At 37.4% G+C, this 14,873-nt stretch overlaps 1 protein-coding gene across 6 annotated transcripts in view; it reads left to right on the top strand.

Annotated features, from left to right (window-relative positions):
• The window catches only part of PPP1R13B (protein phosphatase 1 regulatory subunit 13B), a 62,368-nt gene that overhangs the window by 16,826 nt on the left and 30,669 nt on the right, over positions 1-14,873 (top strand). For all 6 annotated transcript variants that reach the window (XM_048949500.1, XM_048949497.1, XM_048949496.1 and 3 more), the window contains exons 2-4: positions 3,980-4,127; positions 11,534-11,653; positions 12,980-13,047. In XM_048949500.1, the coding sequence (XP_048805457.1) occupies positions 3,980-4,127; positions 11,534-11,653; positions 12,980-13,047 (336 nt within the window). The remainder of the gene's footprint in view (positions 1-3,979; positions 4,128-11,533; positions 11,654-12,979; positions 13,048-14,873) is intronic.

Here is a 14,873-nt window from a genome sequence, read left to right as displayed (position 1 = left end):
GTAAAGGACCACTTCAGCATCAATTACTTAGTATTGAGTGAAAAACGATAGGGAAGGAGACTCCGTGTCACAGTGGAAAAGGGAAGTGCAATAAATTGTGCTTAACAGGACAGATACAGAAAGATGGTGTGGTTGAAACCATAGGCTTGAAAAATAGATTTTACTCAGTTTAAGAAAAAAAACAACAAACACGCCAGTGAAATTTTGAGAAACTGATAGGTGTGTTTCCAAGTTCTGAGAGCATGAGCTGGATCAGCTGATTGAAAATGCTGTCTATACCTTATGTGGTGCACAGATGAACTAGAGATGGGTCTGGGACACAAAACTGACAAAATGATTGGTGTCAAAGATACCTGTATTACAACTTCTAATGTTGGGTCTCTGTTATGACGAGTATGAAATCTAAGGGCTGTGTGCCAGCCATATAGAACTCAAACTGGTAGTCAGGCATTCACAAGAATTAACTGGGGATGGTTATGATTTTGGAGTCATCAGTAAGAAATGAGGTCTAGAAAGATAAAATTGCAGTCTCTATGGAAAATGCTTGGTGAAGCTTGTGGGCAACATTATCCAGCTGTGGAAAGAGAGGAGGTAGGAAGCAAGGAAAAAGATCTTATGAATTTATCCCTCTCTTCTGCTCCTTGAGAAATGGCAGGAGTGATTAAATGTAGCTACAGAGTGGTATGGGAGATGAAAACTGGAACTGGAGAAATGGAGACAGCTGATGAAGAGCATATGTGTAAATATGTCTGGGTAAAGATTTCAGCTGAGTGGAAAGTTCTTGGTAAGCTGAGAAATGAGTGAGGTAACAGGGCAGATTGTGATGTTGGTAGAGTTTACCTGCCATGGAATAGAACTGAACCATGAAGGGTTATACTAGAAGTGGGGAAGAGTAAATAGAAGCAGGAATTGGAAATTGGAATAAAGACATTGGTTTGGAAGGAGGAGTAGCAGACAGGTGGCATCTGTATACTGAGAAGGCAAGTGCAAGATTTTGAAGCTCAGTATATATTCTGTAGAAACAAAATACAGCACAGAAGCACTGCAGTGACATAGTCACAAGTCGTGGGTAGATCCTGTTGCATCCTGCTGTGTCCACACATTAAGATTTTTGATGGTTGAACTGGATTGCTGATATGATGATGAACTCATTTTTAAGAACATGGGTTTTCACAATTGTTGCCATTTGGAATCTATTTAAAATGAGAAATCAAAGGAATTACCAGTTCTCTGCATTCTGATCCTTGGGTAAGAACGTTTTTTTCATAAAATGAGTTTACGTCAGTGGGTGTACTGTGTATTTCACAAGTATGCCTTGCTCATATTCTTCAGCAGCAAATTTCAAGGTTCCATCAGCACTCGTTCCATCAGCACTCCTTTCTGTTTTTTCCTTATGAATTACCTTTTATTATTCCATCTCCACCACAACTAGGGAGAGCTATGACTCTGACTTGAAAGTCTAATTAATGTTGTGAGATGTTAATAATTCTCAATATTTTGAGTCTTCCTTTTGTTTCAGGCCATCTGTTTCACAGCACAGTGTTTCAGTTCCCATGCTGTTACTCTGACAACCTGTTAAAAATAAATAAATCCTTACTTTAACAACTTTGCTTGGGAGCAGCATGAGAACAGCTGGCTACAGAACCTTGTCTCTTTGTTAGCAAGCCACCTTTCCTGGTTGTCTTGCAGATGATATTGAGTGATATCGTGCCTTGGAGAAAGCAGAGTACTAGTACTGACATCTAAAATCAATCTTGGATGACAATGTCTGAGGCTAGGAGAAGATTCAAGTTAAGCAGTGTAAAGTTTTGACCAGGCTTTATGGAGCTTTTCCTTACAACCACAGTCTTGGACTTCTGGGGTGGATGGTTCAAGGAAGCTGTGGAATTTCCATCATGAAAGGTTCTTCAGAACAGGTTAAACAAGCATCTCTGCAGGATAATTTCAGTGTAGCTGATCCTGCCTGAGGCAAGAGACTGGATCAGATGACCTCTTAAGGTTCCTTGTAAGTTTTATGTTCATATAGGACTCTTTCCTCTTAAATACTAGGTAAAATTCCACTACTGGATTCCGTATCAGATATATATTCTGTAAAAGGTTCCACATCCACTGAGTTCTGGCTGCCCCGACTCTTTGTGTATGAGGAAAAATAACATTGTGAGCTGTAAACAACAGTTGGTTACAGACATCTTCATTATCTGCTGTTGTATCCTATCTACTGTAGCTCACTTTAATATTACTGTTGAAGAAACTCAAGGGTGAGTGCTAGTATATTTACAGCCCCGGAGGGCTGCTCTTTGCATGGAAATGGAGATAATTTGAAAACTTGAGGATAAGTACAAGCTTGGCAGGCTGAGAGAGCGTAGAAATGTGGGCTAAAATAGCCTGAAGGTCTGACGGGGAAACTGAGAAGTGGAGACATCCAAATTCCTTGGAATTTGTCGCATTTCTGAAATAGTCAGAGTGCTGGGATAGACTGCTTTTGCTCAGTGTGTAGCTGTTAGTAATGCAGACCTCCAGTTTGGTACAGGTTTCAGAAATGAAAGATCTTACAAATATGTAAGATCTGTGCAAATTGAAACACAACTCTAGTGAAGTGAAGTGCTCATTTAATGAAGAGCTGCTAAATGATTAGGTTTAATCTTTGTAGTTCAATACATGATGCTAAATTTTATTTATTAGAAAGATCTGAGTACTGTTTCTGAAGACAAAGTCAGTAATTTGCTCATATTCTTTAGGGACATCCATTATCAAAGTCACATCTTTGAAATCTTGCTTTATCTGTCTTCCATTGCTGTAAGTTTACAGAACAGTATTGTGACTTGCTTACTGATTGGAAATTGAGGTGTGAGGGAGAGGAGTTGATGTGAAATTTTGAGCAAGAGCTGAAGGTTGGGTATCTCTTTGAGGATTTAGTCTGACATACAAATAGCTGCTTCCAAATACAACCTTAGCTGGTACTCAGACCACTCTCATTCAGGGAAAAAATGAATCTCTTCAGAATCCCTATATTAGGACTTCTGTTTCTTGGATTTTTATTTTCTTACAAGCCCCTCAGCTGTTGAAAACACATTTCCAACCCTTTGCAGTTAATGCCACGAGGGCCTACAAAACAAATCCATTAAGAACATTATATGAGGCAGAGGTCTTTAGCAGGGGAAATGTGTAGAAACATAGAATCACAGAATGTTCTGAGTGGGAAGGGACACACAAGGATCACCGATTCCAAATCCTGGCTCCACACAGGGCCACTCAAAGCTTGGTCCCTATGGCTGAGAGTGTATTCCAAATGATTCTTGAACTCCAGCAGCTCAGGGCTGTGCCCACTGCCCTGGGAAAATCTCATGTAGCAAATGAATGTATTATTAACAATCATGTCATAATACATGTGAAGCTTGGGGGTAAGCTGATAAGTGCAGTTTTTTGAGTGCTTGATGTTGCAGCAGGACACATCTACTGAGATGAAGAAGGATAGGAATAGCTCTGGATGTGTTTGTGTGCACATTTATTTAAGAAGAAAGGAATTTGAATAGAAATTTATTTCAGCTTAGGGTAGTAGTATCTCTTAGAACTAGACTTTTGCCTTCCAGAGTTCTTTCTACTTTTTCTTCTTTCTGTTTTCTTTGACGTCAAGTCATCTGGAATATTCTTAAGGTGGCAACTTTCCAATTGGAAAGTTTCTGACAGCAGTTACTAGAGGGAAAGTTGTCCTTTGTTATAGATTTGAATGAAGAAAGCAAGCTTAGTGCTTCTGCTACGAGGTTGCACATATCTGATCAACACAGCAAGCTGGGGGTGGGAGCTGAAGAAAACTGGGAAAACCTCTCATTTCTCAGTGGTTTTAGCTCTGGCAGGTAACTAAGCAGCTGCAGCTCTTCACAAGATGTGACTTTCTGTCCCTGTGTTTGATTTGTGCTTTGTTCTACCCATATTCTAGTCATGATTTTGAATATTCTGCTCTTTTTTTTTTTTCTTTCAGATGATATTAACTGTGTTTCTGAGTAACAACGAGCAGATTTTGACGGAAGTTCCAATTACACCAGAAACAACCTGTCGTGATGTAGTGGAGTTCTGCAAGGAGCCTGGAGAAGGAAGTTGCCACCTGGCTGAAGTATGGCGTGGAAATGGTAAGCAAAATGTATGGTGGAAATTGATTTAAATTCATATGACAATTATTTAAACAAAACAAAAAATAACCAAAACACTGTTTTGAATGTCAGTGATTCCTAATTGTACTTTACCTTTTTTTTTTTCTAGCAGACTTTTGTGTAAAGCATGGTGTTCAGTGTCTGTGGAGATGAATGCAATTATTTTTGATGTTTTTTCTTTGTTTCCTCCCTTAGCATGAACTAATTGGCATGACAACAACTGTGACAAATTGATAAAATGTGTGTCTAAAATGTTAGTCTTCTGTATTTAAGATTTTCAAGTTATATAAAGTATTCAGTATCTGCCTCAGTATAAATAAAAATGAATAAATAAAGATGGGTGTATTTTCACTTCTAGGTGTCATTTATTTCAAATAGACATACAGCATCTTAGGGATGGAGTAGAATTTAGTTAACAATTTGGAATGCTAGTGATCTGCTCATACAATAGGTGGGTGCAGATTATTCCCAGTCCTGCTTCCTCACTGCACACAAACACTACCTGAAATCTAAGAATGCTTGTAACAGAATATTAGAATCATACGGTCTGTGGATTTTTCCTCCTGCATCTTAAATAACAAAAGTTCTGCAGATAGAATTGCACCAGAATAAGATGTAGATCTCTGAATTTCTCATGAATATGTACCATCAAACACTTCACAGTTTCTCTTGGAGAAAGCAGCAGTCTGTCATCTTTTTGTGCTGCAGTTTTTATTTTACAGAACGAGGGGATGATCCTCTTCAAGTGTGTTCTGGACTCTGCTTCTAGAGGAGTTTGAGCAGTTAAGTGTAGTGCAAGCTTCCAGGTTATAGTATACCAACATATGGGTAGGATCAGTGGATGAGTGAAGATAATACATTCTCATCCTGCAGTTACTAAGGTCACTCCTATTTGAATTAATATTTGTCATCAGGTTTTCTATGAAGACTGTTAGGGTCATAACTTGAGATAGGATTCTTCATATTTTTTTATAGAAGGGTTGTATTTCTTCAGGGGCTGCTTATTCATTTTGTAAAGCAGACAAGTTTATTGCATTATTCAGATGCCTGTGGAGCTTTTAAGCATTAGCAATCTAGAATAGTTTCCTACTGGGGTATCTTTTCATTTCCTAACTGTTCTATGGCTTTATAAGGAGAAAAGGGGGCTCAACAATTTTCCTAATTGGATGGGAATTTGAAGAGTGTAGGCCAGAGTAAGCAGGGGAGAGGCTGAGCATGTCTGCAGTTCTAGGAATACAAAATGACTTAATACAGAAAACTCTTTAAGGATAAAGCTTATGGCGTTGTTAAAAATTTTCCAGTTTAGAAGTTTAGGTTATGAGGGGATCTATAAATGCCAAGTGCATCATATAAATTTATGAAATGGATCTGCACGCTTTTTAAAAAAACTGCACTTACCTGACCCTAATATTTTGCAATTGCTGGCCTGTGAAAGTGTAACATATATGGTATCATTTGTCCTTCTGCTTTTACAGTGCTTTGAGGATGTACTTAAAAATCTGAAGAATGTTCTCAGCTAGCAGCAAAAGAAACTCTAGCTTGTGATCCACATCTTAGGACTTCTATGCCTTGTAACCCAGCAAGTGAAAGCACAAACTTTCTCTAATGCCTTCTAGAATTGAGAAAATACTTCATTTGTGGGAATAACACGCTGTTTCCCAAAATGTCAGCTAACTGATGTTAGAAGTTTGTATAAAGTGAGAAATAAAGTATATCCAGGGAAAGGTGGAAGAAATAAAACTAGATTTTGGTGTCTAGCCTGTGAATTATGTGTCTTGGATCCTGTTAACATCTAGATCTCTGTCAACTATATAGTGAATAGATTATGGAGGTAACTGCTTTTGGCCAGTTATTACCTGCTTTATAGAGCATTGTAGCATCCCCAGTTCTCTGAAACAGATGCTCAAGCTTAGAAGCAGAATGCTTCCCAACACTTCTACCTGTTGAATGGGAATATCAAACTTCAAACTGTGCTTGTTGCTCAGCAATCACAGATCTGTCTTACTCAAGATGATTAGTGTATGGATTATATTTCACTGAAAATGTGGAACAAAATGACTAGAAAAGGAAAAGAATTGGGGCAGAAATAAGAAAACAAACTGAAAAACCTCCAAACCTTTCTGGAACTCTCAGGCAGACCTATACCATCATTAAAATGATTTTCTGCACACTGTTTCTGAAGTCTGTCTGACAGGAATCTTGTGATATGTGTTTTGTTTCTGTTTCTTAGTTGTAGGATATTATAAAATCTGTGAGCTGGTGGCCTCAACTTCTTACCTCAAAGTTTAAGGGTATATAAGTTTATCAGTGAAACAAATTGAAATCTCTTTTTAAGAGAGCATAGGAATGATAATTTTCTGTCAGCTGCTCCTTGGAGCTAAATTAAACTTTTACCATTGCAGTTTGTAAAAATAACTTTGCCTGGAGCAGAGATCTGCTGCAGAAAACATGAGTCAAAACAGTTACAACAGCGAACAACCCAAACCATGGTTCATAGTGGGAAGTGTGAAATAATTTGCAATGAAACTGCTCTGCCAGTAGATGAGTATTTTTTGTCTCCATAATAATTACGCTGTCTCAGACACCTCAGCCCTTATCCTCGAGAGATTTGCAAATGTTATTTCAGAAGTCATTTTGAAAAGTGATATTAAAAACAAAATTTACTTCTCAAAGTTGGGGTTTGGATAAAAACACTGACTTTTGATACATGTTATAAATAACCCACATTGTTCAGGTGACAGATCACATCTCTGTCCCTTTTGTAAGGCAGATCTGTCACAACTGTCCTTTTGCAAATGTGATTACCTCCTGTGTTCTACAGATCATCACTTAGGTTATCTATTTAAATAGCTCACATCTATTTGAATTCTAAGCAATTGAGGTTGTAGAACCTCAATTACTTTTAATACCTTAATTTTGGTATTAAAAAAAAATATTGTGCCCAGAAGCTTGTTTTCTAAAATGTGTCTATCTAACAAAATGATCAGTCTTAATCTTTTAATATGCGTGTCCAAATAAATAACTCAGAAACACTTCATTTTACTTAGTTTTAGAGAGGGAGAAAGAGAGGAATTATTTGTCTTCCAGTAAGATGTTATTGAAATCCTTGCAAATTTGGCATCAACGATGATTTGAGATTGCTAGTTTAGAAAAGGGTTGCGATAGCTTAGTTGTTGCTAAATTTCCTTATTTGAATGTTAGGCTTTTTTCTGTTTTCTTTTGCTTGATAAAGAAACAGTTGAGGATCTTCCCAAGAGTTGTAAAATTGATACTGTCTGTATTACAGTTAAGAAGCTGATTCTCCTCAGAGTTGCGTGGCACAAGGGTTTGGTCAAAATGTATTTGGTTTTGGTATTTTGTTCTCTGTTCCCCCTCTTTTCCAATTTCTTGAAATGATTAATTGTTGAAGAACACAACAGTGTTTATGCCGGATGTATCAGTGAATTTAAATAGCACCCTGTGCTTTTTCAGATTGAAGCTTCCTCTCTTGGGTTCCTCATGCTATGACAGGGGGAAAAAAAATGCAGAACGTTCTTCCTCATTCCCCAGCAATTGCAAATTGTGATGGGTATGGATGTCACAAGACAGGTATCATGCCTGAAACCTGTAGTACGTTTCAAAAGAGAATGGGTTTCAACCTTTTAAATCCACCCATTGCTCAATTATCTGCTTCATTTACATCTGGGACGCCCTTCAGCAATTGGTAATGTTAGTCTTCCTGAACTTAGTTGTAAGAGGCTACTGACTGTATAAGAAATAGAAGTACCCTTGTAGTAAACAACTGCAAACCTGAGATGGTAAAGATGCTTTGTGTTCTTGCAGTGAACTCCTGGCTAGGTTCAATACTCAAGTTAGTATTTCAGAATTTTTACCTAACTCCCATTTTAAGACAGGTTTTGCCGTGATGCATATATGTATAGATCGTTTCTCCCTTATCTTTTCCTATCAAGAAATATTTATTATTAAGGTATACTATTACTATTTATTGCTACTCTATACTCATTCCGCTATTTTACCTTCTTTTTTTCTTCTTGTATTTTTAAGTTACTGGCGAATATACTTAAAGCCATGATAATTGGGAAATATTTAACTGCAGTGCTTTTTCATTGTTGATTAACAAGTATTCCTAGAAATGTTCCATTGTGCTAACCTGACTTGCAGCAAATATAAGATCATGTTTCTTCCTGCAGTTTTACTGATTAAATCATGTTTTGTGTCAAACATTAACAACCCTTTCCTCTTCCTGTTTCTTTTCCAAGTACCTTTTGTCTACCTAAGTTGTCCAGAATTATCACTACATCATTTTCTTTGCTTCAGTAATGATGCTCTCAGTGCTGCTTTCTCTAACTTATGGCTGCATATTCATTCCAAGTTGTTTTGGTGGAAGTACTGAAAAAGTAGTAGAAAATGTATTTCCCTTTTCTCTGTGGGGTCATGTGTGAAAATTACTATTGATTCTTAAAGATGCATTATGTGAATAGGACATTTTATTTTGAATAGTTCCTAGGATCGGGGCCTTGTAATGGGATACCAGCTTAACCAGCAGTGATGCTGCAGCCACTCCTCACCACTCCAGAATTAGCCCAACCCTGTTCAGACATTTAGTTTCTTGGTACCTGTTATCAAGCTTCAGTTCTTACTAGGTTTAGCTAACAATCATTTTACTTGGAAAAAAATTGTAATGCTTCAGACCTTCTGTGTCCTCTGAACTGAACTCTTTAGGTATTTTGCTCATTGTGATCTTCAGTTTCTTGTTCCAATTTTAGTGGATCTGCTTCAGAGCACTTGAAATCTTACCTCCCTCTAGGAGTTGAAAAACCTGAAAATCGCGTTTCTAAAATTCTTTTTCAAGAACCTGTTGTAGTAAGCCACTGGCCTTATCCCTGTGTGCACAGACTGTATTGACAGTGTTTCTTGGAATCCACTTGAGTAAGGGTCAAGAAAAGGAAAAGCATCAGTATTTTTTAATCTTGTGTGTTACTTTTTGTTTATTTTTGGTCTGTATTGTTTTTTAGGGTTTTTTTTGGCAAGATGGTAAGGACTGAGCCTTACCTTAGTTAGCATGTGGTTTAAATGACCCTTCCCTGCTAGAAGTGTATTTGCTGCTGCTGAACTTTTGTTCTCATAATGGATGTAATCTATATTTCAGGGTCTGTGTGGAGCTGCCACAGGTGCCGATCTTGGTGGTAGTTGCGTTTCAGGAGACCTTTGAAGGCTGAAATATAGCCGGGTCCCTTGTGAACAGTAGCTGAGTCCTAAGTGGTAGATGACCTCTGTTCCGAAGGGGTGGGAGCTGGGCTCCGTTGCCCTGAGACAGTAGGAAGGGAGTCAGGTTCAGATCCCTGAATCCAGAGCACAGTGTAAGAAGAGTACAAAACTATTAGAGGATGTCTAATAGAGTGCTACAAAGTTTGTGAAGGTTCTAGAGGGCAAGACATAAGAGAATTGGCTGTGATCGTTGGGTTTGCTCAGCCCAGAGCAGAGGGGGCTGAGGCGCGGCCTCATGGCATCTGCAGCTCCTCACAGGGAGTGAAGGGGCCGAGCTCTGCTCTCTGTGGCAGTGACAGGACCTGAGGGAACAGTGTGGAGCTGTGTGAGGGGAGAGCCAGGGAGGGGGGTTGTGGAGGTGGGGGTTAGGGAAAGGATCTGCCCCAGAGGATGGCGGGCATGGAAAAGCCTGCCCAAGGATTTTTTTATGGCCCTGAGCTGCTGGAGTTCATGGACTGTTTGGACAACTGCATGGACTTGATCCTAACCGGTCCCTTCCAACCTCAGACTTTCCTGTTTGTTATGCTGCATCCTCAAGCATATACTGCTTGCTGGAATTGAAAAGAGGATACAGGTCCATATGGGCAAGTGGTCATTCAACTGAGATAACTTCCCATGCTTCAGTGCTTGCTGTGATCAGTATCCCTTTATCTGTATCCTTGGTTATTCTCAAAAGACTTTGAAAATAAAGAGAAAAAAGCATACAGAGAACCTTTTTTATTTTTTTCATTCAGGAGGTGCTCCTTAGGATGTGCTGATTCGTATATTGAGAGGTGGATATAAAGGAATATGAAGACATTGATGAGATCAAGCTATTTGACATGACAGATTTTGACAATACAGTTACTCTAACAAATATATTGTAATTCAAGTGATCCAAATGTGTTGTCTTGATACTCCTTGGAACTTAGTTGTAATATACAAAGATGTATATATATTTACATAATTCATAACACATATAAATATAGGTAAATTTCATTATTAAAAGGTACATTGATTGTCTTTTTTTTCTTCCTTCCTTCCTCCCAAGCTTTTAGAAGATAACATATTTTTTAATCAATTTGTCATCTTGTATCAAACAGGTTAAATATGGAACATAGATTGTTAGCAGTGTTTTGACTGGTAGGAAATGCTGTGGTTTGAGTTTTAGAGGCAGAGGAGGTTTTGCATTTAATGACGAAGAATGCAAACCATCTTCTGGTTTCCATCCAAGTCTGGTTTTCTGTAGCAAATGTTGATTTGACTGCTTAGAGCTGTACGTAAGAAAATGAATTAAATCTTTTCTGCTGTCACTGTATTCTGATTGGAAGAGATCTCCTAATATTTTGCTTAATGTTAGGAAGCTTTAAAAGGGAGGTTTTTCTTACCCTTAATAAAAACATAAAAATAAATGCAAGTATATTTAAACACAATGAAGTGTTTGCTTTTGAAATATATATTCATTCTGAAATGCTAAATAACCACTTAGTAATGATAGATTTGATCAATTTGGAAGAAGTAGCTATAATATGAAAATACTTTGCATTTCTTCTGTGGAAAACAAAGAAACTTAGTGCTGTACAAATCTTAATGTTTATTTGTTCAAATATTTGCCTGAAATTCCATATATACAAGAAGCTAATGTCCAGCCTTGAATAATGGAGTGGAGGCACCTGCTCAGGTTCTTATGAGGCAAAATGTCAATATACTGATGTGATTTTTAGTCTGAGTGGAAACCCTTAGATTCTGACTGAATTAATTATCTTAGTAATAGAGAAAAATATCCATCTGCTGAAGGAGAGCAAAGGTGCAAAGATCAGCTCTGTGAAAAAAGCTTTTGATGAGGAATTCCTGACATGATTAAACTAGAGTTTGTAAACACTGGTATTTGGTATGGTTTTGCAAACTGGTTGTGTACAGCTGTAAACAGTGACCTGTGTTACAGTAAGAAGGCTAGTTTTTAACTCAGTGCAACTGTTTTCTGTTGGTGTACTCTTGTTTCTTGGACTTTGCATATCAGTAAGCACACTGAATGGATTTAACTACTAGAAAAATGAAATTCTTATTTTTAATGAGAGTTCTATAAAGCTCTGTCTAATTTAAAATAGTTGTGATAGGTTTTTTAATTTTGTTTTTAGAACGTCCCATTCCCTTTGATCACATGATGTATGACCACCTACAGAAATGGGGTCCCCGGAGGGAAGAGGTGAAATTTTTTCTTCGGCACGAGGAGTCACCAGCTGAAAGTAATGAACAGGGTAAGTACACTTATCTTGCAGTGCTGTCACCTAAACATTTAAAATGTCTTCTGAAGTGAGTTCAATTATCAGTTCTTTCAGTAAATTTCAGTAGATATATGCAACACAACTTCCTTGTATCAAAGTCATTTTGAACATTCCTCAGTGTCATGTTTATTCATGTTCTCAAATTCCCTTCTCTAGAATAATTGCTACCAATCTGTTGAGCAATTCTTTTGTAGTAAGAATGGTTTCTGTTATGCTTAGTAGTTATGTAAAAATTTGGTGCATGAGAGGCTTAATACACGTTTGCTTTATGAGAAGATGGAAAGATTCTTCCTTTCAGTTGCCCCCAGAGAAAAGATTCAGTGAACTACTTGGCATCCCTCAGAAACTAAAATCTGTTTTACAGACATCATTGAGAGAGGTCTCACAAGCTTTACTTTCTCTGTACTTCATGTATATATATAAAACCATGTTAGATGAGGGGCTTTATTTAAAGACTGGAATCAAAAGAAAAAAATCTCATTTTTCTGATCCAGCTGGTATAAGAATTTAGAGGCTGTATGTTATATTATTTATTGCTCTCAGACCGGCTTGAGGATAGGAATAAAATCTCAAAATGAAATGTGTATTTGCATGCTCAGATTATCCTTACTCACTAAACTAACCTGACTACTGACAGTTGAATTTCAAGTTTGTCTGAGACCTTATTGCTTTGATCTGAGTTTTCTTTTGATATCCATGTGGCTACTGTTTGCTTAGAATGCCAGAAGTAGCAAGTCCAATAATATAATATAATATATAACAATATAATTCAATAAGAGATGTATGCATATATTTTTGTAAAACATTCAGTTATCATTTGGATAATTTGGCTTTAAACAACGTTATATCAGAAGCCACATTGTCACGTACAAGGAAAATATCCCTTCTGAACAATGCAAATAAAACATTTTAATTAATCATAGACTTTTTGATCAATTTGCAGAATAAAGTTGTTTTTAAGGCATTGGAGAAGCTTCCTCTGACATAGTCATATATAGTACATTTAGTTGGAGCTACTTCTTTTTGTGAACATAGAAGAGTGAAACTACAGTAGTCATGCTCAATACATTCTCTTTCATATTATCATTGCCAAAACACAAGTCGGCCTACTTGTCTGTACTGTTAACAGAGGAAGTCCGTGAGGTAAATGTTTTATCTTTTCAGATACTACGTGCAAAGAATAACCTAACAGGATAGGTAAAAGCTGTATGTACAAATTTTTAGAAGTATGGATTCGAGAATGAAAGCCATTTGTGTTGAAAACTCAGCTTTGCAGTATGTGTGATACTTCACTTTTAGGTGGACGACAAACCCAGAACCAAAGAAATGGAATAAGTATACCTGTGGAGAAGCGTACAGAGAATGGGGTATGTAACAAATCATAAAGGTTTTCGTTCAGTTTCACTCACATATTGAATGTTTTAAAAAGTATTGGTTTGCAAGATCTGTTATGGTGGGAACTAGTGGAAAATGTATAGATCTTTTTCTATTTTGATTTCATGAATAGCTGTCAAACTTCTGTCTAAAAAGGAATTCACTTCTGTAACATGAGAAGTCTTTAGAATCTTATGAACTGCTGCTTTTTATCACCTGCCTTTCTCTGTCTTATTTGTTTGAGGAAACAGTCAGCTCTATTACACTTGTGTACTACTACTCCCTGTCCAGGTACCTTGCCCCTCACTCCCTGCTTTCTTTAATCACTAATATTGAGTTTGTGACTCAGCCGCTTATGTTAAAATGTGAAGAAGTGTTCGTGGATTGGGATGTTTTCAGATGCCTACAGGAGGTAGAAACCTGCAATGCAACTTCCTTGTACTCGTTTAAGTGCTAGGTTCTGGGTTTTTGTTGTTGTTTAGATAAAGTATTACTAAGTTGCTAATTTTAAGTAGCCTACACCATGCGCGATATATCATTTTTATAGCTTTCAGTGAAACCTGGCTTGACCATCATCTCTTTCACAAGAGACATGTAGTGTATCTCTTTCAAAATTACCATGTCTTAAAAATCTTATGCTCCGCAGTTGGATGGAATTCCCTCTACTTTGTTCTGTCCCTTCTCACCTTCAATTCTAGTAAAAACTCAACACGATGTAATCTGTCCTTGTTCACTTAGAGCTGTGCTGCTCCTTTTTCTGAGGCACTATAGTTACAGCTGACTGTTCTGTAACATTTTTAAATTTCAAGAGGAGTTGAGCTCACAAATTACTACTTTTGTATCATTATGGAATGCTGTTGATTTCAAAATATACATAGGGCTCTTTCTCTTTGTTTAAAAATAACATTGGGTTTTTCAAGTTGAGATGTCTTAAAAACAAACCCAAACCCTAAAATTCAGAAAACTGTTGTGCAAGTTAAGTGATTCTGTGTTTGTATACTCCCTGATAATTGGCATCTGAAATTCACACATACAGCTAAATATGCTGAAAAGTTGTGAGATATTTTTTGTCCATTCAGCTGTTTAGTCAGGTTTCAGCTCTTAGCAGCTGGTTTTCTATGGCATTTGGGCCTAGTGGAAGGAATTCTTTTTCCCCCCTCCTGCATGGATCTGATTATTCTGTTTCCATTGTCATACTGCCAGTGTAGTGAGATCATGGGAGTACAGTGTCCTAGGGGAACATAACTCTTTCGTGACCTCCTCATTCCCCATAGCCCATTTACTTCAACTGAGATACAATACATTCTGGAAGTTAGGACTGCCATGAGCAGTACGCCTTCTAATCTGACTTCTGGCAATACTGAATGTTATGAGAGCATCACTTTGTCTAATTTGATTTGCTGTTATAGGTTATGTATAGGTAGGTATAGGTATGTTATAGGTACTGGTAGCGTGATAAACGTCTGTTTATTTTATAGGTACTGTCAATGTGATAAATGCTGCTACCTGTGTGCCAGTCAGTATATACTAAAAAAGCACAACATTTGGCCATAAAAGTAAAATTTACTGGGGAACCGATCACTTTAAAATAGACTTTTAGCAAGTTCCTGAAATTATTAAAAGACGAGAAGGACCTGAAGGGATTACGTTAATACAAGTTGTGGGTTTTATGCCAAAAGTGGTACAATTTAGGATTTGAAAGTTACAAAACTCAGATTTTTCAATTATGCTAAGTTTGAAATTGGAGGGGGAGGGGGGAAAAAGCGGTGGCTGCAGGATCAAGGATTTAATCAGCTTACACTTACGTAATGCATTAGGC

The sequence above is a fragment of the Lagopus muta genome, chromosome 6 (assembly GCF_023343835.1).
Source record: "Lagopus muta isolate bLagMut1 chromosome 6, bLagMut1 primary, whole genome shotgun sequence".
NCBI classification, from domain to species: Eukaryota; Metazoa; Chordata; class Aves; order Galliformes; family Phasianidae; genus Lagopus; species Lagopus muta.
Note: the sequence above shows the minus strand (reverse complement) of the source record. Positions and strands in the feature narration are given on the sequence as shown.